Genomic DNA, 26,040 nt, shown 5'->3' with positions numbered 1-26,040 from the left:
CTATAACCCCTCCATGAAAGAATCACAAAAAGTAATGGAATTACCCAGGTAAATTACCCATTGTTTAAGGAATTGGGGACCCAGTTTTGTCTTGAGAAGAGATAGGGATCCCTAAGATGAAATTTTTACCCTTTAAGAAATGGTGCATATTAAGTGCTTACTTTCAAGAAACCAAAGAGAAGTTCAGAAACATCAGTCTGTGGGTGGAAAATATTGCATACTTTACTTTTAATCAGTCTCCACCTTCATATCCTTTACCCCTTCTGGAAATCATCAACAAGACAGGGTATTTGTTATAGTGAGAAGTTCACAAAATTTAGAATCAGAAAACCTGAGCCCCAGCCTCAGCTCTGCCAAGAGTGACTGAGTAAAGAATGGGACTTTTCTGAGCCTGAAACTTCTCATATAATCAATGGATAATAATTAAAAACCTGCCTCCTGGTGTGACTTTGAGACAATGTACATAATGACTGTAAAATAGTTTGTGATTTGAACATTATAAAGCTTTCCAATAATTGCCTATTATGATGAACTTCATATCAGATTAGTCTTAATGTGGGTATGTGAAAAATAATATAAATATTTCATCAAAACTAATTTTAAACAGCTTTACTGACATGTAACTCCCATATATAAATCACCATTTAATTTTTGGAATTCACTGTTGAGCTTTTTGTTTCTGTTTTGTTTAATCACAAGATAATAAAACCATCATTATAATCTAATTTTAGAACAGTTTTGTCCTCCACTAAAAGAAACACCATATCTCTCAGTAGTCCATACCCACTCCCACCTCACCCTACCATCCAGCCCTATGCAACCACTCATCTATTTTATGATCTATAAACTGGCCTATTCTAAATATTTCATATCAATTGACTCATATAACATGTGCCTTTCTATGACTGGTTTTCACTCAGCATGTTTTCAAGGTTCATACATATATATTCTGCATTATACTTTATTCTTTTTTATTGTCAAATAATATAATAGTCCATGGTGTGGAGACACAGTAATGCATTTATCTATCAGTTTAGGTTTTCCCACCCTTTCACTATTATGAATAATGCTGTTTTGAATAAAGATTTTGGTGAACCTAGTTTTTTAATTCTTTTCACTATATATTGTGGAGTAGAATTGCAGGATTATATGGCAATTCTATGTTGAACTTATTGAAAAAAAATCAAAACTATTCGCCACAGTATGGTACCAGTTTATATTCCCACCAGTAAAATCTGAGGGCTCTCATTTCTCTGTATTCTCACCAACAGTTGTTATTGTTTGTCTTTTTCATTACAGCTATCCTAGAGGACATGATGTGGTATCTCAATAAGGTTTTTATTTCCTTTTCTCTAATGAATAATGTTGTTAAGTATATAACTATATTTTATCCTATATAATAAAAGCCTAGGTGGTGTCACATGTGACATCATCACAAGATGGCCACCACAAGATGGCTGTCTTCACATTGTCACAACATGGCCACAACAAGATGGCCACCACAAAATGGCTGGCAGGGGAGGACAGTTGTGGGTGATCAGGCTGGCAGGGGAGGACAGTTGGGGGTGACCAGGCCTGCGGGGGATGGCAGTTGGGTACAACCAGGCCTGCAAGGGAGGGCAGTTGGGTGCAATCAGGCTGGCAGGGGAGGGCAGTTAGGGGTGATCAGGCTGGCAAGGGAGCAGTTAGGCATCAATCAGGCCATCAGGGGAGTGGTTAGGTGGTGATCAGGCTGGCAGGCAGAAGTGGTTAAGGGCAATCAGTCAGGCAGGCTGGCAATCAGTTAGGAGCCAGCAGTCCAGGATTGTGAGAGGGATGTCTGACTGCCCACAGGGATCAGGCCTAAACTGGCAGTCAGACAACCCCTAAGGGGCCCCAGATTAGAGAGGATGCCGGTCAGGCTGAGGGACACCCCACCATGCACAAATTTTGTGCACTGGGCCTATAGTCTATATATAAGTAAAATTTTCCACTGAATAATATTTCACAATTATTTTAAAGTCAGTTATCCATGATTTCATGTGAGAAAAATATCTGCTCAATAATGGCATTGAACTGGAAAAAATTATTGTAATACAGGGCACAGATGTTGTCTTAGTGTCATTGTGAGCAACAGGGAAGGGCCCCCACTTGAGATTTCACTCCAAAGTAGATCTCCTTACAAGAGACTTACAGGTTTGGGGATTCTCAAGTATGAAAGGTGAGGCCAGACTCTTCTGCTAGTGATCTTGACCCCAAATCGGGTGGCTGCAGATCCAGAATCTAAGCTCTGAGGACAAGGAGTTTTCAGGATCAACTTATCCCGGTCTTACAGGAGCCACAGTGAAGTGTATAAGGACAGAGGATGGAAATTGGTTCACCCCAAAGGAATTTGAAGTGGAAGGAGGCTATGAAAAATCAAGTAACTGGAAGAACAGTGTGTGCTGCGGTGGGAGACCCCTAAAATGGCTGATAGAGGTATTCCAATGACGGGGCAGGAGATCTGACTTTCCTTGTACTTGAAGAAAAGGTCACTATTTTCTCACCAAATATATGTTGAGTCATGGTTAGATCCCTGAGGTCCCCTGACTTTATCCTTGTCCTGAAGGGAGGTCCCCACACTCTTAAGTCAGTACAAGGCAGCACATTGATGTGAAAGAGGCTTGGTTGGGGTAGGTGCAGGAGCCTGGAGGAGGGAAAGGTCATTCTGACTCAGGTGCTTGCAGACAACTTTAGCCACTGAAAGAAAGGAGACCGTCTACAGTCAAACAAGTGGTCAGAAGGCACTCCAGAGAAAGAATGGTGTGAAACCCAGAACCATGACTAACATGGCTCCAAGGGTTGAGGTAGATGGATTGCGTGTGATAAGGCATAATCCATCAATTGGGATTTTTTGGAGGAATTTAATGCCAAGCTAAAGATTTTAAACTCATAGCATAGACAATGCAGAACCAGGGAAGTCTCCTGAGGTGTGAAATGACATATTTAAAACAGTATCTCAGACAACATGGGCCCAGAAATGACTTCACTGTCTTTCAGCCCTAGACACTTATAGTGAACCTACAGTGCCCCTCTCTGAATATTCTCTGACTGACCTGCCTTGTCATCCCTTCCCTGGGCCCCTGACACCACTATTAAGGCCCTTCTCACAGTTTTATACTTATCCTTTTATACAACCCTTTGCTCTCCTAGATCCCGCTAGGGTTTATACATCTTTGTGTACCCAACATTGTGTAAAGTACCTGACACCCCATAGCTATGGGACATGTGTGTGTCAGTTGATCAACCCTGGTGTGAGGAAGTACTTAAGTGGCACCAGTGGCAATGAAAAGGAAGTGAAACTGTCAAAAAGATTGTAAAGGAAATGAAAACTTAAGTAAATAAGAACACAAAAGAAAAGGGAAAAATTCTAAGTAGGATTTTCCAGCTACTATTGATGAATTCTAGAAGAACAGCTGAGGAGAGGAAATGGTTTCTCATATAGACATCTTGGTTTGAGCTGACAGTGGAACATCCAAGTAGAAATATTTGGGAAGAGGTTGAAATGCACAAAACATAAACACAGGCTAACCATACCCTTGTATCTTTTAATCTTTCAGAATGAATATCTACCTCAACCTCCACATGACAGGAAGAGAAAGGTGCTTATTACTTTATACAAGTTCTTTTCTTTAATCTTTATTGTTGAAAGTATTACATAGGTCTCCTTTTGCCCCCCATTAACCTCTTCCAGCCTGCTCCCGTCCCCCCAACCCCACCCACCCCCAGGCTCTCACCACCAATTGTCTGTCTCCACGGACAATTGTATATGCATACAAGTCCATTGGTTGATCTCTTCCCACCCACCCTCCCCTGCCTTCCCTCTAAGGTTCAACAGTCTGTTCATGCTTCTATGTCTTGGGGGTCTATTTTTGTTCATCAGTTTATTTGGTTCATTAGATTCCACATGTAAGTGAGAGCATGTGATACTTCTCTTTCTCTGACTGGCTTATTTCTCTGAGCATAATATTCTCCAGGTCCATCCATGTTGGTGCAAATGGTAAGAGTTCTTTCTTTTTTATTGCCACATAGTATTCCATTGTGTAAATGTACCACCATTTTGTATTCACTCATCTGCTGATGGGCACTTAGGTTGTTTCCAAATCTTTATTTTTATATGTGAATTTTTTATTTATTGTTTAAAGTATTACATATGTCTCCTTTTCCCCCCAATTGACCCCCCCTCCACTGCCACTCCCAAGGGCAAGCCCCCACTGCCCCAGTGTCTGTGTCCATTGGTTATGCTAATATGCATGCATACAAGTCCTTTGGTTGATCTCTAAATCCCCTTCCCTTGCCTTTTCTCTGAGGTTGGATGGTCTGTTCAGTGCTACATTGTCTCTGGATCTATTTATGTTCATAAGTTTATGCTGATCATTGTATTCCACATATGAGTGAGATGATGTGATACTCATCTTTTTCTGACTGCCTTATTTTGCTTAGCATAATACTCTCCAGTTCCATCCATGCTTTTACAAATGGTAAAATTTCCTTCTTTTTTATGGCAGAATAGTATTCTATTATGTCGATAGAGCACAGTTTTTTAATCCACTCATCTGCAATGGGCACTTAGGCTGTTTCCATATCTTAGCTATTGTGAATTCTGCTCCTAGAACATAGGGATGTGTGTATTCTTTCTGATGAGTTCTTCAGGTTTCTTAGGATATATTCCTAGAAGTGGGATCACTAGGTCAAATGGGAGTTCCATTTTTAATTTTTCTAAGAAACTCCATACTGTTTTCCAGAATGGCTACACAGTCTTCATTCCCACCAGCAGTGTACTAGGGTTCCCTTTGCTCCACAACCTTGCCAATACTTGTCATTTGTTGATTTATTCATGATAACTATTCTGACAGGTGTGAGGTGATATCTCATTGTCATTTTGATTTGCATCTCTTAGAAGATTAGTGATTTTGAGCATTTTTCTATATATCCACTTTGGAGAAGTGTCTATTTAGGTCATTTGACATTTTTAACTGGATTGTAGGCTTCCTTTTGATAAGTTGTATGAATTCTCTATAAGTTTTGGAGATTAACCCCTTATTGGATGTATCATTTGCAAATGTGTTCTCCCATGTAGTGTTATTTTGTTGATGATTTCTTTTGTAGTACTGAAGCTTTTTATTTTAATATAGATCAATGGAATAGATCAGAAATCAACCGAAGCCACTATGCTCAGTAATATTTGACAAAGGAGGCAAGAGTGTACAATGGATCAGAAACAGTTTCTTCAATAAATGTTGTTGGGAAAATTGAACAGGTACATGCAAAAAAATGAAACTAGCCCACCAACTTACACTATACACAAGAATAAATTCAAAATGGATAAAAGACTTAAATCCAAGTCATCCTACCTAATAATAGACAAATATGCAAATTGACCATACCTCCCCTACACCCAAGCCACGCCCACCAGCCAATCAGGGTGAGTATGCAAATAAACCGAACCAAGATGGCTACAGCCACCGAGAGCAAGGTTTCCCAGGCAACAGAGGGAAACAAGCTTTCCACCTGCCCTTGACAGGCCTAAGCCTCCACTCAAGCTACAAAGTTTCAATTATAGAAGGTAAACAAATTCAAACAGAACGGCGGCAGCCACGGAGCTGGAGAGACCAGGCCAGGGTTGCCCGCGGTAACGGAGAAAGCAAAGCTTTCTGCACACCCTGGCTGGGCTCAGGCCTCTGCTTAAGGCTACAAAGTTTCAATTATAGAAGGTGAATTAACTCAAACAGAAATGGCTGCCGGTGGAGCATGCAGGAGGCTTGGCTCCGCTCCAGGCTACAAAGTTTCAATTGTATAAGGTAAATAAATTCCAGATACCAGTGCCTCTGCTTGGGTCGCCAGGGGGTGTGGCTGGCCTGCAAACCACCACAGGCCCCTTGCTCAGGCTGCCCCATGCCCCAAGGGAACCCCCACCCTCATCTGGGACACCCTTCAGGGCAAACCAGCTGGCCCCCACTCCTGCACCAGGCCTCTATCCTATCTAATAAAAGAGTAATATGCAGATTGACCACCACTCCATCACACAATATGTCTGCCCCCATGTGGTCAAAGATCCTACCCCCATGTGGACACAAGATGGCCACCACAAGATGGCCATCAGGGGAGGGAAGTTGGGAGGCACCCAGCCTGCAAGGGAGGGCAGTTGGAGGCGATCAACCCTGCAGGGGAGGGCAGTTAGGGGTGACCAGGTCGGCAGAGGAGGGAAGTTGGGGGCAAACAGGCTGGCAGGGGAGCAATTAGGCATCAATCAGGCTGGCCGCAGAGTGGTTAAGGGGTGATCAGGCTGGCAGGCAGAAGCGGTTAGGGACAATCAGGAAGGCAGGCAGGCAAGCAGTTGGGAGCCAGCAGTCCTGGATTGTGAGAGTGATAACCAACTGCATTCGGACATCCCTCAAGGGGTCCCAGATTGGAGAGGGTACAGGCTGGGCTGAGGGACACCCCCCCCCCTCTGTGCACGAATTTCGTGCACCCTGCCTCTAGTAAAACCATAAAAGTCTTAGAAGAAACGATCAGCAACAAACCTTCAGACAAGTCTCATAGCAATATGTTTACCGATACATCTCCTAGGACAATGAAAACTAAGGGTAAAATATACAAGTTCTTATTACATAACTAAATATATACCAGAGGCCTGGTGCACAAAATTGGTGCATGTGGGAGGGGGGTTTGTGTCCCTCAGCCCAGTCTCTCCAATCTGGGACACCATGAGGGATGTCCGACTGCCCGATTAGGCATGATCCTGGTGGGATCAAGCCTGAAGGGGCAGTCGGACATCCCTCTCACAATCCAGGACTACTGGCTCCCAAATGCTTCCATGCCTGCCTGCCTACCTGCCTGATTGCCCCTAATTGCTTCTGACTAATCAGAAGCAATCAAGCCCTAATCAAGCCCTAACAACTCCCCTGCCAGCCTGACCTAACTGCTCCCCTGATGGCCCCATTGCCCCTAACTGCCCTTCGCTGCCAACCTGATCACCACTAACTGCCCTCTCTTGCCAGCCTGGTCACCCCTAATTGTCCTCCCCTCCAGGCCTGGTCGACCCCAATAGCCCTCCACTGCTGGCCCAGTCACCATTAACTGCCCTCCCCTGCCAGTCTGGTCACTCCTTACTGCCCTCCCCTGATGCCTTGGTTGCCCCTAACTGTCCTCCCCTTCAGGCCTGGTCACCCCCAACTGCCCTTCCATGCAGGCCTGGTCACCCCTAACTGCTCTCCCCTGCAGGCCCGGTCGCCCCCAACAGCCCTCCCCTGCCAGCTTGGTTGCCCCTAACTGCCCTCTTCTGCTGGCCTGGTCACCCGCAACTGCCCTCCCCTGCAAGCCTGGTCACCCCCAACTGCCCTCCCCTACAGGCCTGGTCACCCCCAACTGCCCTCCATTGCCAGCCTGATCACCCCTATTGGCCCACTCGCCCCTAACTGCCCACCCCTGCAGCCTGGTCGCCTCTACCTGACCTCCCCTACTGGCCTGGTCACCCCCAATTGCCCTTCCCTTCTGGCCTGGTCACCCCTAACTGCCATCCTTTGCCATTATGGTCATCCTTAACTGCCCTCCTGTGCAGGCCTGGTCCCCTCAGATCTGCCTGGTTGCCCCTAACTTCCCTCCCTTGCCGTTCTGGTTACCCCTAACTGCCCTCCCCTGACGACTCAGTCACCCTTAACTGCTTTCCCCTGCAGGCCTGATCACCCACAACTGCCCTCCTCTATCGGCCATCTTGTGGTGGCAGTCTTGTATCCATATGGGGGCAGCCATCTTTGACCACATTGGGGCAAACATCTTGTATGTTGGAGTGATGGTCAGTTTGCATACTACCTCTTTATTATATAGGATAGTATATCATCTATTTATAGTTTCTCAGTTGTGTAATTAACATTGTTGCCTCTTCCCCTAGCTCCTCCTTTCATTTTATTTAATTAATTTATTTATTTTGTATGTGCTTTCAGATTTGTTCCATTGAATTTTAGGTTAAATGCAAGGTCATCTTTGAATGGTAAACCATTTGAGATGAGGATAATAAAGAGCCATCAAAATGGATCTCAAAGCTGAATTTTAGCTATAGATGCAGAAATTGTCAGGGTGTCCAATTTATAAAAGCAGACATAATTATGGAATATATAAAAATATTTCTTAGTAATGTCAGAGGCTCATCTTTACCTCAGACCAGATTTTTTTAATAACTTTAATAAAATCCGATGAAGCAAAATTTGATCACCATCATCCAGATGAACCAGGTTTAGTACTGAGTCCATCTTGAGACATATATGAAAAAATACACTATTTCATGAGACAGACAACTAAAAGCATATTTCTTTTCTGCTTTTGTTTTACATCATCTTCCATTCTTCTATAAAATATACACACAGACTTACAGAATTCTCTCTCAGGCAGAAATTATTGGCAAATATTTCCTAAGGATGGTGCTGTTAGGAGGGAGTTTTTGTGTCTTACATGAGGGGCTGACCTGGAGAATTCCTTACTTTGATACCAACCCTTTGGCTCCACCTCAGGGTCTGTGCAGGCCTCCTGAGTATCTATGAAAGTGACTTCTCCCTCTATGGACAAAGACTATGGAGGCAACAAACAAAATACATAATGTGAGGTGTAGCTTCAGGACAAAGTGGTAGTTTTTTCAAGATTGAGTATGAATGAGAACTTAAGAAGAAGGGGGAGGTGAAAAGTGCCATTCTCATATATTTCAGGTAGAAATGGCCACCCAAAACTTCCATAGAATGTACATTAGGTTACATATAGCTGTCTAGGCCTTTAGATTATCTGATGTTCTAGGACTTTTGTCCTACCAGTCCTTGGCACATTATACCCTTTGGGTTTACTGAAGATAAATTATTCTTTTACTTATTCAGTGACTACTTTAAACAGTAGTGTCTCTACCATTATCTACGTGTCTAGAGTTACTCAATTTTGAGTACCTAAAAGAGCTAGCAACTTCCAACCCACAGCACTGTGCAGCAGCAAGGTTCTGTTGCCCCTATATTTTGTGTCTCCTTGATGAAGAATTGAAGTGACCCAAAATGTCAGATCTCATGACTCATTACTACCTCAGTGGATCCTCTGTGCCTCCCAGAACTCCTCTTGCTGATGGAGTCCTGGTTTCTCAAAACTTTAGTGTCACACTTGGCACCACATGACAGCTTCCTGTCTCTTGATGAGGGCCACTCATCCTATCTGGTGACAACTACTGTCTTGTCAAATTATCTGAAATACTCAGCCAGAACTATTATTGGTTTTATGTTAGTATTTGATAAGGAGATAGCAAGTAATCACTTTTCCTAAGTGAAATAATACTCATTTATATACTCATTCAATATGCAATTATTTAATGCATTAAAAAATGCCCAATATTCATTACAGAAGATTGAAATAATATCCCTGACATCAAGAATTATTTCAACTTCATTGTTTACCTTGGAGAAATAATTAACGGGGAGCAAGGTATTCCAGGCTCTCCAGAGAGGCAGGCAGTGACATGACCATTTCTCGGGTCATTTTTCAGTGGATCACCCTTGTCTATGACCTCTCTGACCTGGGTGGAGATAAAAGCTGAGGCTGCCTGAAGGTAATGAAGCCAAGTCATTCTATTGGGTAAACAAGAGCAATGTAAGTGTTGTACCCAATAGTGAGTTTCCTCTGAAAAGTTAGCCAGGTGCCATCTTGGGATTTGGATGAAAGGGAAATGAGGGTGAACTTCCGGAAGTTGAATTGGAGTACAGAGGAGCTTGGAATCATCTTTACTTTAGAGTGGTGCCCTAGAAGAGTTACTGGAGGTGGTGGAGCTCATGTCATACTACCCATGATCAAGACTCCATGGGGAGGAAAAGGCAATTGTTCTAACAAGAGTACCCTCCCTCTTCTTAATAATCTTTCCTAGGAAAGATATTACAGGCCAATTCAGCATGGGCTTATATTACCTCATGCATTAATAACCACATGTGTGAAACTAAATCTCAACTCAGGTTCCACACTTTGCACTCTAGAATCACCTGAAGATCTTTGGAAAATAACATTGTCTGATCCCACTCTAGATAAACTTTTGATTTAGTCATTCTGAGTTATGACTTGGACATTAGAATTGTTAAAGTGTCTCTAGATTATCTTGACACACAAGTTACTCCTTCTATGACTTAAGGAGAATACCAACGCCTGTGCCTCAAACCAGACCAATGGATTCAGCATCTATGATGTTGGGACCAGACATTTAGTGTTTTATATACTCTCCTCAGACAATGCAAATGTGCAGCCAAGCTAACACACAAAGAGCCAAAGGGAAAAGGCCCTAGACTTGATTACAGATAGGGATGCAAGATTCTTATGCACTGGTTACATTTGTTATTTCCTTGTTCTTCTGGGAAGAGGGTCACCAATTTCTGGAGAACAATGATAGCAGTCTGTGAGCCCCTACAGTGAGGAGAAGGAAAATGGCCCCAGGCCTCCATGTTAGAACTGGTCTCAGTCTCCATTAAATATGTGATTCAGGATTGTCTGGAACACTGAATGGAAACTGTTGGCAAGATGTTCCCTGAGCTTTGCACTTTCTCATATATGCCATTTTTAAAAGCAAAAGAAATGACCAGACTCCTGATTCTCCCCAGATAAGAATATTCACCCTAAATCCAGGGTGACTTTTTATCTTTTATAACTTTCTGCATGAAGAGAAACAACATAGCTGTGTTGTACATTACTGTGCCCATTTACTTCAAGATGGACATTTGTGACCTTTGTGTGTTGCTAACCAAGATATAATAAAGACTTTGAAAAACAGACCACTTTTCTCTATGTATTAAGGTGGAACCATTCATTAGAGTCTCAGTATCCCTGTACAGAGACAATGGAACTAACAAAAGAAGCTTAACAGTTACTGTGAAGAGGAATGGGCATAGTAGGATTTGGAATATAAGTGACAGTATAGACCCAGAATGGAGTCTCAGGTTTGTGGTCAAAGGTGAATGTTTTATGAAATGGAAGCACCGGGAAAGAACATGTAGTGGGTGTGGGGATAGGATAATACATTCTTTTGCCTGGATGAGTTTGGGGTGTGCTTTAAGGCCCAGGAGGAGATGCTGGGTGAGCATAGGGATGTGCACAAATGCAGAAGACAGACTGGACATTTGGGAGCTGGGACATGGCAATGTAACTGCACCTTTGAGAGTGATTTGATCATCTGGGGCCCATCAAATGGCCAAAGAATCAAAACCTAAGGGATTCTGTCTAAATGTTAAGAGAGGAGAGGACAAAAAAAGAAACAGATACAGCAGTGAGTCTAATTGACTAAACCCAGGAGAGCGATGGCACCGACCCCATGTGCTTGGAGAAAGGAGAAATGGTCATGGCAAAGAAAGGTGGACACTGTCATCCCTGCCTCCTCCTGCTCCTCAATGAATCACTTTCCCTCCAACCAGCATTCATCAATGGGTGGGCCAGTCCCCAAGCCAGTCTCATTTGTACACCTGAGTTGGTCACAAGAGGGTAGGAATTTCTCCAATAGACAATGGGATAGACAGGATGTTTCTATCTATAGAGCAACCCAGAATCCTCTGGATTCTCTCAGAAGGCAGAACCAGGAAAGCAACCAGGAACAAATATAGTTCCTGATAGTTCCTGATTCATATGTAAATGCTGATTCTCATTTAAAAGAAAGAATAGAGGGGTTTTCTGGTTTAATCACCTCCTTTTCACCCCATTGATGAGGGAGTGATGTCTACCACATAGTTTGGGGGACAGCAAGTAATGGCATCTGTCAGTGGACAGATGGATTGACAGATGTTTATTAGTCACATATACTCCTAAACAAAGGAAGTAGGATAGTGCCAGCCATGCAGGCCTCACCAAGGTTTCCCCCAGGAATAGAGGGAACAACCAGGGGCTGTGGAGGGTGGGGTATCCCCTGGATTCATTGGGATGTTATGGCATGCTTGTTTAAATAATTCCATGGCTGACAGGGAACTGAAACCTGTTATTCCAGGCTGAGCAGGGTTACCTGTGGCTCCTTGACAAGGAGCATTGTTTAGCTGTGGGACCTTATCCAGGAGAGCAGATTCGGGAGGGGAACTTGCAGATAGGCTGTGCAAGGCCTTCTCAATTTTACCAAATGTCACAGCAGCACATAATATTGAACTTTAATGTTAGTCCTTACACTGCATTTTCTTGATTAGGAAAGGGCTCAGTCACAGGTCAGCTATTTCTCATGAATACATGTTTGTACATAACACAGTGTATCTTCATATCTGCTCTATAAATTTGGTTGGGTTCAATGAGTAGAAGTTACGCCACAGGATTGGAATGGAAATACTGTCAAATTTTATCTTCTTCAAATGAAATTAAACATGGTTAAAGGCCACATATTGAGACTGGTGAGAAATCTAGTATCAGTTGTTTAAGGGGGTCCCTCCATATTGTGTTTATAGAACAAAGCAATTGCCACTCTCTCTGGCCATTCAGTGATGGAGCCTCCACGCTTTACATGCCATGCTGAGTCATGGGGCATCTTCCCAGGGTTCTAGTGCCAAAGAGCTCTATCCTCCCTGACAAGACCTGGTCATCTGTGCCTGTGGGCTTTCTAATTCAAAGACACTGACACAGGTCCAGGGGCCCTCCAGGTACAGAATCCACAGTCTAGGAACCCCTGTCAGGCTCTTCAACTCATGGGGAGCCTTCAGTCAAGAAAACAGGATGTAATACTGTCTTAGAAGTTTATTCCATCTTACCAATTTTTCAATAAACCACCTTTCCTTGCGTCATTTTAGTCATTGTGGTTTAGGCAAATCATTTTCTTCCAGAACCTTGTTTTAGTTGCAAAGTAATACAATGGTTCACATTTCTATAAAAATCATGCTCTTCTTTTGTAGCTAGTCTTTCTGTGTTAGAGACTCTGGTTTGTTTGGGTTTTTCGTTTGTTGGTTTGTTTTTATATTATATTTTATTGATTTTTTACAGAGAGAAAGGGAGAGGGATAGAGATGTAGAAACATCAATGAGAGAAAAACATCGATCAGCTGCCTCCTGCACACCTTCTACTAGAGATGTGCCCACAACCAAGGTACATGCCCTTGACCGGAATCGAACCTGGGACCCTTCAGTCCACAGGCTGATACTCTATACACTAAGCCAAACGGGTTAGGGCAGAGACACTATGGTTTTTATAGAAACACCTTTTCTGGTCATACAGGCCACTCTTCCTGAACTTCACCACAACCAAGAATTCTTTTTCTGAACCTCCCCTCCATGCAGCTGGTTCACAGCTCAGGGGGAAGCACATAACTGTCCATGCAGGTTCCCACAAAGGCAATGAGTTCCAGATTCCCACAGCACTGGTCTTCAGGGTCTCACGGGGGATACAGACATTGTTTTACCTTCTAGCCGGAAAACGCAGAGAAATGCAAGATCTGTGGGGATGAAGGAAAGCTCTTCAAATGCAGTTTTTGTCTCATCTTCTTTCATGAGTACTGTCACATCCCACCTGTGGAACCTGAGAGGTTTGTGAGATGCACACCCTTCTCCTTCTATGGACCTTCTTCCTGCCATGCACACTCCCAATGCAAAGTCTTTTTTTTGTCCTGATGAGGAAAGAGCAGGGTCAGAGGTTCAGTGTCCAATGATATGATGCAGGAGCTGTTTAAAGATACTGTCAACAGGAGGGTAATATTCTCCTCTCTCCCCTGGGAGGTTGAGACTGGTGGCTGGGTCCTTTGTCTACTACATACCACTACTGTCCTTCCAAGAACTTTCCCACCTTGGACTCCTGTACACAGGAGCGCAAGTGCCAGTTATTTGTGTTCTATGCTTCAGAAAAGGCAGCAAACAAGGACATTTTTCCTCATTTTGCCATGTTCTCAACAGGCTAATAGAGACACAAGGCCTCCCGAGGTTAAGGCCCAATCTCTGACACTCAGGCTTGGTGGAGCTCTTGTGCTCCCAGCATCTCAGAAAGGGAAAGGGGAGCCCATCACTCACCCAGACACCCTCTTCCACCCAATAGTCCCCTGCTATTACTCTAGGGACCAAGGTTATCACATGAGAGTCCTGGAGATTCTGGGAGGTGACCCTTTATACCCTGGCTGTGCCCATCATCCATTCCTGAAAGGAGAGCAGTGGCAGCTGTGGGAATGGAGGTGTTTCTAGGCTTGCCTTGCTCACTTATATCTGACATCTCAGGAAGGATTGGATATGTACCTTCTGCATAACAGAAGTGTCTTCAGGAAGTCAGCAGCATGCCAGCTATTCTGAGGTCCTAGCGAGACGGATGGGACCCAAAGAGAAGTTGGTGAGTTGGATTTGACCCAAAACATCTCCTTTCTACTCACATGAGAAGTCAAACAGTCATGGGTGAGGGCAAGGGTTTCCAAGGGTGCCTGCTCTTCTGACCATGCCTCAACCACTCTGAAAATTCACCAGAACCTTTTTGCAGAAAAAAAAGAAGAAGAAGTAGAAAAAAAAATGCTCAGCTATTAAATGTTACTGTCCAAGAGCAATCCCTGTTTGGGGAAAGTTCCAGAAGTCTACTGTGATCATGCATCTGTCTGGGCATGCATATGGGCTCATTCTCGCCAAGCTGCTTTTAATTCACAATCTCCTTCTTTTGCAGAATTGTGTGTTCCTCCTCCTAAAGCTCTATTATCATTTAGAGAACAACATTTTTCGGAGTATTCCACATGAACATTATGTGAGTAACAAAAACAAACCATGATTACAAGCTTCTGTAATGTTACCCCACCTTGACATGGTCACTGTGGAATCTGTGATATGAAGCCCATGGGAGGGAGAGCATGTGAGATGTCTTTCCATTTACCTTGTATTTCCTCTAGATTTTATGAAAATCCACAGAATGTAGACATTGAACTTTGTCAGTAATGCTCCTATTGGTATATTTTTCACCAGGTTCAAAAGGCTTCTCAATGCCTAGAGACACTTAGGACATTGGATGAAATCAAGAATAAACTAAATGGAGGATGTTATACCAAAGTGAAGGGGTTTGTGCTTGGCATGAACAAAATCTTTCAGGATCCTAAGGTAAGTGGCTCTCCCTACATACGTTTCATTTTCTACACATTGAGTCACGCTGCCTGCATTTCCTGATACTGCAAGATTTTAGAGTTTCCCTCATCCTATGACAAGCCTATACAAGCAAGGATTCAGGGAGTGGCTGGGTTTTTTAATTGAGGATTTAAGCTCACCAGAGAGAGCAACAGTGAATAAGGAGTTGTCCCTGCAACCAAACTCCAGGCCCCTGAGAGCTCATTCCTCTCCTCAAAGGTGACAGGTGCCCATTGAGAACAGTGGTGCCCTCCCTGTTCCAAACCTGAGGAGAAAATTGCTTCCTAAAGTCATGTTATCCTTTTTATTTCTCCCCAAATATATTCAATCAGTCCTCTCAGAGGCCCCAAACTGCAGATTTCTTTGCATGTAAATGAACCATATAACATATTACCAGAGGGGAATAAAATTGACAATGTAAAAGGAAGATCATTGATTGTACATCTGCAATATTTGATTATCACTAAGGCCTTAGATTACTTTTCTAACTTTCACTAAAAGAAACAAACCAAAGCCAATGACTAAGAATCATCCGTGTAGTAATGATCTCCCATTTCTGTCTAGACAACAAGGCTTAATCATGCTCTTAGGAAACAAAAGATACTCTTAGATGCTTAAGATTTTTGTTTTGTTTTGGTTTGGTTTTGTTGTTTTGTTTGTTTTTAAATATATTTTTATTGATTTCAAAGAGAAACGGAGAGGGAGAGAGAGATAGAAACATCAATAATGAAAAAGAATCATTGATCAGCTGCCTCCTTCATGATCCACACTGGGGATAATGCCCACAACCCGGGCATGTGCCCTGACCAGAAATATACCCTGACCTCATGGTTCATAGGTGGACGCTCAACCACAGACCCATACTGGCGGGCTTAGCTGCTTGAGTTTTTAAACTTAACCTACTTAATGTAACTTAGGTGTTTTAAAATAAGACTTCTGATCATTTTCCATTGCACATTGTCTAATGACATTGATGTTGTCGTTATTTTTGTCTGCGTGTGTGTTTTTTCCCCCAGCACGATGACTCACTTCAAACAGAAAAGGAATTTAAGAAGAATTTCAAAGAAGTCTTTTCTATTCAGTAAACAAATCAGAAGAGTTCACTGTGGTGGATGCTGTTGATACCCTGGAAAATCCCGCTTTCAGGCAGATTTCTCATCCCCCAGCTGCTATGAGCATTGACTGCTTATGCCATCTCTTCCCAATGTATCACTATGGGCCAAATGTAGACAGATTCACTCAAAGGTTAAATCTCTTTGTGATGGGGGTTGGTTCCCAGCACTAAGGTTGAACCAACCATGTGGAGTGATTCGTGTTCCTGTGCTCCCCATAGCTGAGCTAGTCTCCAGCTATGACCACCTCCTTGCTTAGCATTTCCCAGCACAGTGTCCTGCTTCCCTCATCCCTCCTCCTCCTGAGAAAATTCTCACAATAAATCACTGACTAAAGAGACTTTGTCTTAGGCTTTGCTTTGGAAACCCAACTTCACATTATGATCTAGCAAGCCATACCTAAGCTTGGAGTTCTGAGCTGGATCACTGTCTAGCCAGCTGGCAAGAGGTGGAATACTGATAGTTCATGAGGAACTAAAACAGTGCAGTTGCAAAACACATTCACCTGTATAAATGAGATATAGGGGAAGCAGTATTGAGGCAATTGTCTAACATTTACAAAGAAATAGTAACTATAAGAACTGTGTGAGCAGATGGCTATTTCTTTTTTTAAAACTATTTTATATATGCTTTTATTCGTTTCAGAGAAAGGAAAGTAGAGGAAGAGAAATAAAGAAACATCAATGATGAGAGAGAATCATAGATTGACTGCCTCCTACAAACCTCCTACTGGGGATTGACCTGTAATCCAGGCATATGCCCTGAACAGGAATTGAACCATGGCTCCATGCTCAACCAGAGCCACATCAGCCTGGCTAGGTGGCTATTTCTGAGCTCATTTAAAGTGTTAAAAAGAGTACAAGACAAGCATATATATATATATATCAATTACCACCTGCATCTGGAAGGTACACAATATGGAAGACCTGGTGCAGGTCCTAATTTTAAGGGTGACAGACTTCTGCCAAGCCAGAGAGTCTCAGTTGGTTGAGCATCCTCCTGTGCAGAGAAAGGTTTGCCTCATGGCATATACCTGACTTATGTGTTCGGTCCTGGGTCAGGACATGTACAAGAGGCAACTGATAGATGTTTCTCTCTCATATTTATGTTTCTCTCTCTGTCTCTGTCTAAGCATGTACTTGGGTGAAGATTATATATTTTAAAAAAAAAGAATGATAGAACTTCAGTGAAGACTGAATTCTAAGCTCAGGTTGGCCTCATGTGCCAATCCCTGATAAAGAAAACATCAAGCCCTGAAACTCAGAATGGGGCTTTCTAAGTAGATGCATCTGAAAACTCTGAACTCTAGATCCTTCTGAACCCACTGTCCTGCAAAAGAGACCCCTGTCCCTGTTGGTAGACAGACCACTTCCTTACCCTCCCCCCCCCCCCATCTGCCTGAACTAAGATTATGCAGAGTTCTCTCAGTATGACCAAGCTAGTGATAATCTAGATGAGCCTGCTAGCTGAAGAGATAGATTACTCCAACAGAACTTCAGGTCTGGCCAACATGTACTAACTGTCACAGCAAGATGAGTAATTTCTATAATGTGCAACAATATGTCATCAAGAGATTATAAATAGATGATCAGATGGTTGAAATAGGCATCCCCATCCCTATTTTATATTATAACATAGTTTTTCCAGGATTCACTCCCACAAACAACTACTGACCCATGCTGGCCAGCCAGTCCTGCTCCTTTAGAAAGCTCACCCAGAGAACCCAGATAGCCATGGTAACAAGCCTATAGTTCAGGTGATCCATGGAAACAGATCTGTAACTCTATCTGTAGTGCCAATGGCCCTATCCAATTACTAATACAGCCTATGCCCTCACCCATTCAGGCAGCCTAGCCAGTGAGCCCACACAATCATGAAGCATAGCCTGTAGCTTCACCCAATGAGGGAGCCTGGAGGTGACTCTGCCCAACATGGGACAGTCTCTATCCCCATCCAATGCAGTATGCCACTGGAGGCCCCTCTCAATCAGAAAATTTGGCCAATAACCATGTCCAACATCAGAGAACAGCCAGAAAGTTAACTTATTGTGAAGCCCACCCTGTAGCACAGCCAACTTCAGGGAACAACCATTGGCATCACCAGATCTCAGATCACAATCTAAGGCCTACTATGCGTGTGAAGCCCTTACAGTAGCCCCAACTGAGCATTAAGTGTAGCCAGAGACACCATCAGGCTAGGGAACACAGCTTGAAACTCTATCCAACCAGAAGCTATTGCAGAGCCCAGCCTGTAACCCTGACAAATTACAGAGTCCAACCAGTGGCACCACCATACCACAAAACACAGCCTGAAACCTCACTCCACAAGAGGTGATCGCAAAGCTCAGCAAGTGCACCCATCAAGCCCCAGAGTACAGCCAGCAGTTGTGCCTGATCAGGGAGCCCAACCTGCAAGTCCACCAAACCACAGAGCTCAGCCATCATCCAAGCACCAACCTCAGAGCACAGTCACTAGCCTTCCCCACTGAGACCCTGATGACATGCCCCATCTTCCCATGGATGCTACCAGCTCTCCTGTATGGTATTCCAACCTTAGCTGACTGATGAAGGCATTTTCCTGGTGAAGTGAACCTGTACAGTCTGTGAGAGGAGATTGCTTACTTATATGCACTGATACCAACACAAGGAATCAAGGATCATAAATATTCAGGTAAACATTGCACTACAAGAAAAAAAAAAAAAAAAACTCTAATAACTACCCTTAAAGAAATTGGGATATATAAGTTGTCTGACAAAAAAATTTAGAATAATCCTCTTAAAGAAGTTCAGTGAACTATAAGGACCCATAGACAGACAACTAAAAAAAAAAAAAAAATGAACCAAATGAGAAGTTTAACCAAAAAGAGAAACTATAAAAAGAAACCAGTCCAACCAGCAATTCCTGGTCAGGGCACATGCCTGGGTTAGGGGCTCATTCTCTAGTACTGGGGGGCGGGGGCGGGAGAGGTACAGTAGGCAGCCAATCAATGATTCTCTCTCATCATTGATGTTTCTATCTCTATCTCCCTTTCCCTTCCTCTCTGAAATCAATAAAAATATTTTTTTAAGTCTTAAAAATAAATAAATAAATAAATAAATAAATAAATAAATAAATAAAACATGTTAAGTGATAGGGAACAAATTTATTGAAATCAATAAGAATCGCTAATCTGGAATCATTAATTTAGGAAGCAGTCCTTTGTGCATCCTTCTCCCGAGTGTATCCCACTGATTCTCTCTGTGAAGGGACAATTTAACTGATCCTTTTCCCATGGTGGAGCCTCCTTATGGCATCCCACTCCTGTCTCACAACCACTGAGTCTTCACGAAGCTGCAGGGGCCACCTCCCCTGCTTCTGTTCTGTTCAGCAACTCTGAGGTCCCATCCATGGATCCTCCACTCAACAGGAGCACCCACTTACAAGCCAAAAGAAGCAAAGGCCGCTGCCAGTGGGCACCTCCTGTGTGCTGAGTGGAGATAATCAGAATGAGCTAAGTGCACGACTTTTCTTGTTACATATGCATCACTTGACCATCCTAAGATTCAGGACATTCACCAACCGGGCATCCGTGAACCACTGGTGGTCTGTGAGATCCAAAAGGTTGGGTACCACTGGTTTAAAGAAACCTTTGGAGCAGCAGTCATCAACCAGTGGTCCACAGACCACTCGTGGCCCATGAGGTACGAAAGGGTCACCATGATTAGTAATGGATGACGAGGGAACTTGCAGAAATATTAGGAGTGGGGCTTCACTGTTCATTCAATGGCTTCCTTGGCTGGTACATCCCAGCTTCTTGTGGTGCCCAGTCCAGCTAACACTCCGGGACACACTGGGAGACCACAGGTCAAGGTAATTCCCAAGAAACATTCCTCCCCCTTTCCTGAGGGCAGGACTGACACCTGCAGCCTTCCTTTTTTCTTATGAGGCAAGTCTGATGTGGAAATGCCTGGTCCCAGTGAAGGCAGCAAGATTCCACCAGGAGTCCCAGGATTAAATGTGATGAACCCTGTAAAAGATCAACCTGATTTTTTAGTCAAGCCATTGGACATCTGAGTCAATAAGAGTTGGGTGAGGCTAAGACATTGAGGTTCAGATCCTCCAGGAGGCAGAGAACCCTAATGGTGGAGGAAGGTGAAGACAATCCCCCAGGGAGACAGGGGTTGGGGCGTGGCAGATATTAAACCCCAAAACTTCCTTGAAATCTCACATTTTCTTTTCATCATTCACTCTATGTCATTCATTTTTTAACTTGTTTGATAATTTTAATTGCTCCACATTGCTCACCATCTAGTAAAATCAGCATGCCTGGGAGGGATGTCAGGGTGATTCTTTTGTGTGCACCCTAGGAATGCCAGTCTCAAGCCAAGGAGGAGTAGGTTTGAGTAGTTCTGTCTCCAGGAATGAGAAGAAGGCAAGGTCACTATGGAGCTTCAGTACAGAATGAACCTCTCTGGGAAACAAAGGGTCTTTGAGGGGGTGGGAGAGGCCACAGTTTCAGGACCCCCTTCAATTTTAAATTAGACTTCTCTGTCCAGGTCATAGCTGGTTTTTGTGCTCATGAACTGCCAAATATCAACATTATCTTAAAATCAAATCCATACATCATCTCACCTTTATTTAGATAGAAATAATGGTGTTTGATTGTTAATTTAGAGGATTTAGAACTTGAGAGAACAGGGATAACATGTTCCCCCTTCATCCATTACTAATCATGGTGACCCCTTTGGACCTCATGGACCACCAGTAGTCTAAAAATCTTGAGAGATAAGGGATTGTTAGTTTTGGTTTCTCTAAACAGGCATCCAGAAGTTCTAAGGAGGCAGTAATACCATGCAGGACCAATAGAGGCAATTGCAGACGTGGCTGGAGTCAAGTCTGGGAGGAAAGGGCTACCCAACTGATGGTAATGGGGACTCTTAGATGATAAAATGAGAAATTTGATGGCAGTAACAACCTCCTTCCTTTCCACACCATGTGTCTGAGGCTGGGTGGTCATGAGAGAGAGGCATTATGTGGTTTCAGGGGTTTTCAGGGAGTGTGCTGCTGTCCAGAGGTAACCAGGGTATCACGAAAATCAGTCCTTGTTCCCTTCTGGATACAGGTCACTTACTTCCCCTGAGGTGGAGCCCAGGGCTCCAAATGATGGGTTCTGGTGATGTTGGTGACTTGGGTTTGGACAGGCCATGTGGCCCTGAGCCAACCTCCTTCCTCTTTAGTCTGCAGAGGGGAGTTTTTCATGCATAGCCCTAGACCTTCTAGAATGTGGCCTAGATAGGATTACTGTGCTCCCCTATAGTCTCCTTCTTCTCTTCTGAATGTCTTAACCTCACTCCTTAACCTCTTCTTTCTCTGCCCAGATATCTCTTCCAAACAACTTTTCCAAGGATTCACTACCTTCTCTGTAGAGATAATCACATTTCCCGTCCAACAACCCATCTGAATTCTTTATTTTCCTTGTTTTATTTTTATTTTTTTATTGATTAAGGAATTACATGTGTCCATATCCCCCTTTTGCCCCCCCACTCCACTCCCATACATGCCCTCACCCCCCAGTGTCTTTCGTCCATTGATTATGCTTATATGCATGCATACAGATCCTTCAGTTGATCTCTTCCTCCCTCCCCCCTCCCCAGCCTTCCCACTGTAATTTGAAAGTCTGTTCGATGCTTCTCTGCCTCTGTATCTATCTTTTTGTTCACCAGGTTATAATGTTCTTTATTATCCATAAATGAGTGCGATCATATGGTGTTTCTCTTTCACTGACTAGCTTATTTTGCTTAGCATAATGCTCTCCAGTTCCATCCATGCTGCTGCAAATGGTAAGAACTACTTTTTTAAAGCACCGTAGTATTGCATTGTGTAGATGTACCATTGTTTTCTAATCCACTCATCTGCTGACATGCACTTAGGCTGTTTCCAAATCTTAGCTATTGTAAATTGTGATGCTATGAACATAGGGGTGCATATATCCTTTCTAATTGGTATTTCTAATTTCTTGGGATATATTCCTAGAAGTGGAATCACTGGGTCAAATGGGAGTTCCATTTTTAGTTTTTTGAGGAAATTCCATACTGTTCTCCACAGTGGCTGCACCAGTCTGCATTCCCACCAGCAGTGCACGAGGGTTCCTTTTTCTCCGAATCCTCACCAGCACTTGTCGTGCCTGCCCATTGCAAATGTGTGACTGTGGTGGTGCATTTGCTGGTGCAGAGCTCTGACGCACTCTGAGGGGCCCTGGCATTGAAGTTACACAGCTGGGGTGTCTGTGGGCAGTTATTCAGGAAGAGGAAATTCAGAATTTCTACTGTGGGGCAGCATGCCCAGCACGGGCTCCCAGTGGCTCCCAGGAGCTCCCTACTGAGTGGTGTGCCCTGGATGCCTGCATGCTGGAAACGCAAGAATGTGGTGTCCGGAGTTCTGCCATTGGGGACGGGGGAAGTTGTACTTACTACTGCTGGAGCAGTGCCCCTTTGATGGTGGAGGTCTCAGGGTCCACAGGACTGCGGGTAGGGCAGCAGGATTTTGGCTGTAGTGGCTACTGGGTCACTGGCAGTGTCTGGGTGGTGGTGCTGATGAGTTCCTAGAAAAGACCACTCTCCCCATCTGGATTCTTACCAGCTTTGTAGGAAGACTCAGGAGTCCACAGCTGTACCCTCACTGAACCCAGTCACTAAGATTCTAATAAGTGGGAGAAGGGGGCTCCACAGCATCCCAGTCCCTAAAAGCTCAAATATTTCCATTGAGTGCCATCAAGTCTACACAACCATGCAATTGCCAGAGGTATGACTGCCCACCGCTTTACCCATCTAGGGCACATTTGGACAAGAACTCAAGGAGCAAGACTCCTTTCAAGGTGTTCATGCTCTCCCCACCCTTCCCAAAAATGCATGCCTTTCCACCTGAATTCCAAACCAACAGACAGACAAAAGCATGAGACAGATGGGGAGCTAAATACCAGCTTTCTTCCTCATAAAAGCTGGGGACATGGTTTGGATGTGTGTCAAAAAATAATTCCTCAATCTGAACCCCAGAACTGGGCTTATCCACAAGGCCCAAGGCTGTTCCAATCAACCACACACATTACCCACACCCCAGCCTGCTGTCCCTGTGCACTGGAGCTCAGAGCCCTGGCCCCTCCAGTGGGATGAGCCCAGGGAGACGCACCAAGGAGCAGACTCACCTTCACAGAACTCCCAGCCTCAGAGTCTCCCCAGGAAGAAGGGAGGGCAGGGGGACCAGGGGTCCTGCTGACTGATGGGCTACCTCCCAGAAAGGGACATTGGTGTGGAGCCTGAATGCTCCCACTTGGGTCCCAGGTGTCCCTCCTCTCCATTTCTGCATCGGCAGAGGTGCCAGGTCTTCATCCTCTGGGCCAGTGGCTGCTGATGCTGTTCCCTCCAATTCCTCCTGCCCTTAAATTCTCGGGTCCAGGACTCTCTGCCTGCTCTTTGAAACAAACCCTGTCCCCACAGGGTCTCCCAGGCTGGAGACTCAGCCCACTAGTGTGGTCTGAATGGAAGCTCCTCCTGGTCAAGCTAAGGAAGCCAGTCCCCTGGGTGTGTTCTCTGCCCCCTATCCCTTTTCAGTCACTACCTCTCCTGTTCCCCAGGTTTCCAGGTACTGTAGCTAGGCTATTTTCCTGTTTTTGGAGTCAGTGCTCAATCAAGAAAACGCCTGGGGGCTGGCCATGCCTCTGCCTTTCCCCTTGCTTTCTCCTCCCCTTGCCTCCTGGTCCTGACTCTCCCTTTTTGTCCTCCATTCCTGCTGCCACATGTCCTGATGGCTGAGTACTACTGTGGGGCTGCAGAAGGAGGGAGACATGTCTAAAAATACTCAGAAAGTTAGTTTCACTTCTAATTTCCCCGTTTGGGTGGAGCTCTCCCTGGGTGATTGATTGTACATACTTCCTGCTCAGGGCTGGGCAGCCACACTAGACGCAGGCTGGGGACACAGGAGAGCTCCAGGCCCAGAAAGGGCCCAGGACAAGACGATGGCCAGTGAGGGCACAGACCTCAGCACCAGGTCAGTCTCTGTTTCCCTTCCTTTAACTTTCTGTCTGGCTGTGCTGCTGCTCTAGTGTGTGTCATTAGACACTCGTCTAAACCTTGACCTCATCCTGCTTTACAAGAACACTGGTGAGGATTTAATGAAATGCAGGAATACTAGTGAAGGAATTAGATCTTTAAACTGCAAAGGGACAGCTGCTGGTGTGAGTGCAGCTGCCACAACTCACAGGACTCTTGTCTTACAGCTACTGCTCAGCTGTGGGCCATCTGGACTCGGCTGTCCTTTCTGATGCAATTTGTTATTTCCTGATGACCTCTGAACCCTCTCGTTTCCCTCAGGACCCCTCTGCCTTCAGGTTTTTTCAAACAGGGTACTTTAGAAAATACAAAATTCTGGGTGCCTTGGTCTCATACCTGAGCTAAGGATGGGTCAGTGCCAGGCCTATTCCCATCTCTGGCTGGGGCTCTGGACTCTCCCTCCAGGGATCTTGATCTAAGGGAGTAAAAGAAAAAGAAAGGGCCAAGACATGAAAGACTAGTGTAGACTGAATATTTTCATCTGTACTTTGAGTTTCTGCTCTATAATGCATTATACCTCTGACAAGGAAAAGGCCAGAAATCCTATCTTTTTCTTTTGTAATGTGTTAGAAATAACATTACTTAATATGTTTAATTTTTTTAATACCAAAGAATTACATTTTTCCTCTTGTTCATAAAGTTTCAGGTAACATGCAAGTGGGTAGAGGGGAAAATCCCCTTCATTGCCACCCACCCACTCTCAGTCCTGGTCCTGTTGAGTGTTGTGGGGACATATGTCTTTCTCTGCATTCACACATACAACTAACTGATTTTCCTAAATACATAATTTGTGTCTTGTTTTTAAACAAATGGTACTTTATTGCATTTTTGCATTGTCAGATAGTTTAGTTATTTTCAATTATTTTATTAGGGATCTTTTCACTTTAATAAATATACTGATCTCCCTCATTCTATTTTCAAATATATTTTTACTAGTGGCCTGGTGCACAAAATTCGTGCACAGGGGACGGGGGGGGGAGGAGGGTGCAGGGGGTATCCCTCAGCCTGGCCTGCACCCTCTCCAATCTGAGACCCCTCAAAGGATGTCCTACTGCCAGTTTACCGGGATCGGGCCTAAACTGGCAGTCGGACATCCCTCTTGCAATCTGGGATTGCTGGCTCTTATCCACTCATCTGCCTGCCTGCTTGCCTGATTGCCCCTAATCACTCTGCCTGCCTGCCGCTCAACACCAACTGGCCTCCGCCACCAGCCTGCTCACCCCCAAATGTCCCCTGCCAGCCTGATCACCCCCAACTGCCCCCCTTGCCAGCATTCTCGCCCCCAAATGCCCCCGTGCTAGCCTGCTCACCCCCAACTCCCTTCCATGCTGGCCTGCTCAAACCCACCTCCCCTCCCCACTGGCCTGCTCGCCCCCAACAGCCCCCGTGGCTATGAGGGAAGCCCACGTCCTGAGAGCCTGCCAGCTGGAGGGAAGCCTGGGTCTCAGGTGCCAGAGGGAAGCCTGTGCCAGCAGCAGGGGAAGAAAGGCCTACTCTTGCATGAATTTTGTGCATCAGGCATTTAGTGAATAAATAAGAGTGATGAGGGAAGTTACTGGTGAATGCCATATACACCATCTTTAACCACAGTTTTCATGTTCATAAGGTTGCAGGTTCAGTTCTACCCTTACTTCAGGGGAATATTTTTCTCTATTATCTTCAAAAATATATTGGTTTCTTTTTTATCATGGGGCAAAACTATTCTTCCATTGATGCGATATTAGCCTTCACAGTTTTATCTGTCCCTAATGAATCCTCTCTAGCTTTTTTTTTTAAAATATA

At 44.3% G+C, this 26,040-nt stretch overlaps 2 protein-coding genes across 5 annotated transcripts in view; both read left to right on the top strand.

Annotated features, from left to right (window-relative positions):
- LOC129150729 (nuclear body protein SP140-like protein) overlaps window positions 1-16,504 on the top strand; it is a 56,876-nt gene extending 40,372 nt beyond the window's left edge. Inside the window, exons 7-13 of the mRNA XM_054723310.1 lie at window positions 1,300-1,334; window positions 3,579-3,620; window positions 13,389-13,504; window positions 14,184-14,292; window positions 14,614-14,691; window positions 14,907-15,038; window positions 16,079-16,504. Of these exons, the coding sequence (XP_054579285.1) occupies window positions 1,300-1,334; window positions 3,579-3,620; window positions 13,389-13,504; window positions 14,184-14,292; window positions 14,614-14,691; window positions 14,907-15,038; window positions 16,079-16,147 (581 nt within the window). The 3' untranslated portion in view covers window positions 16,148-16,504. The remainder of the gene's footprint in view (window positions 1-1,299; window positions 1,335-3,578; window positions 3,621-13,388; window positions 13,505-14,183; window positions 14,293-14,613; window positions 14,692-14,906; window positions 15,039-16,078) is intronic.
- A 7,503-nt stretch (window positions 16,505-24,007) lies between these two features.
- Window positions 24,008-26,040, top strand: part of LOC114229209 (nuclear body protein SP140-like protein) — a 48,048-nt gene continuing 46,015 nt past the window's right edge. The window contains exon 1 of one of the 4 annotated variants that reach the window (XM_054723309.1): window positions 24,008-24,196. In XM_054723309.1, the coding sequence (XP_054579284.1) occupies window positions 24,165-24,196 (32 nt within the window). In that variant the 5' untranslated portion in view covers window positions 24,008-24,164. The remainder of the gene's footprint in view (window positions 24,197-26,040) is intronic. The other 3 variants (XM_054723308.1, XM_054723306.1, XM_054723307.1) reach the window with 3 other exon arrangements.

The sequence above is a fragment of the Eptesicus fuscus genome, chromosome 11, assembly GCF_027574615.1.
Source record: "Eptesicus fuscus isolate TK198812 chromosome 11, DD_ASM_mEF_20220401, whole genome shotgun sequence".
Classification (NCBI taxonomy): Eukaryota; Metazoa; Chordata; class Mammalia; order Chiroptera; family Vespertilionidae; genus Eptesicus; species Eptesicus fuscus.
This window is presented reverse-complemented; position numbering and strand designations above follow the sequence as displayed.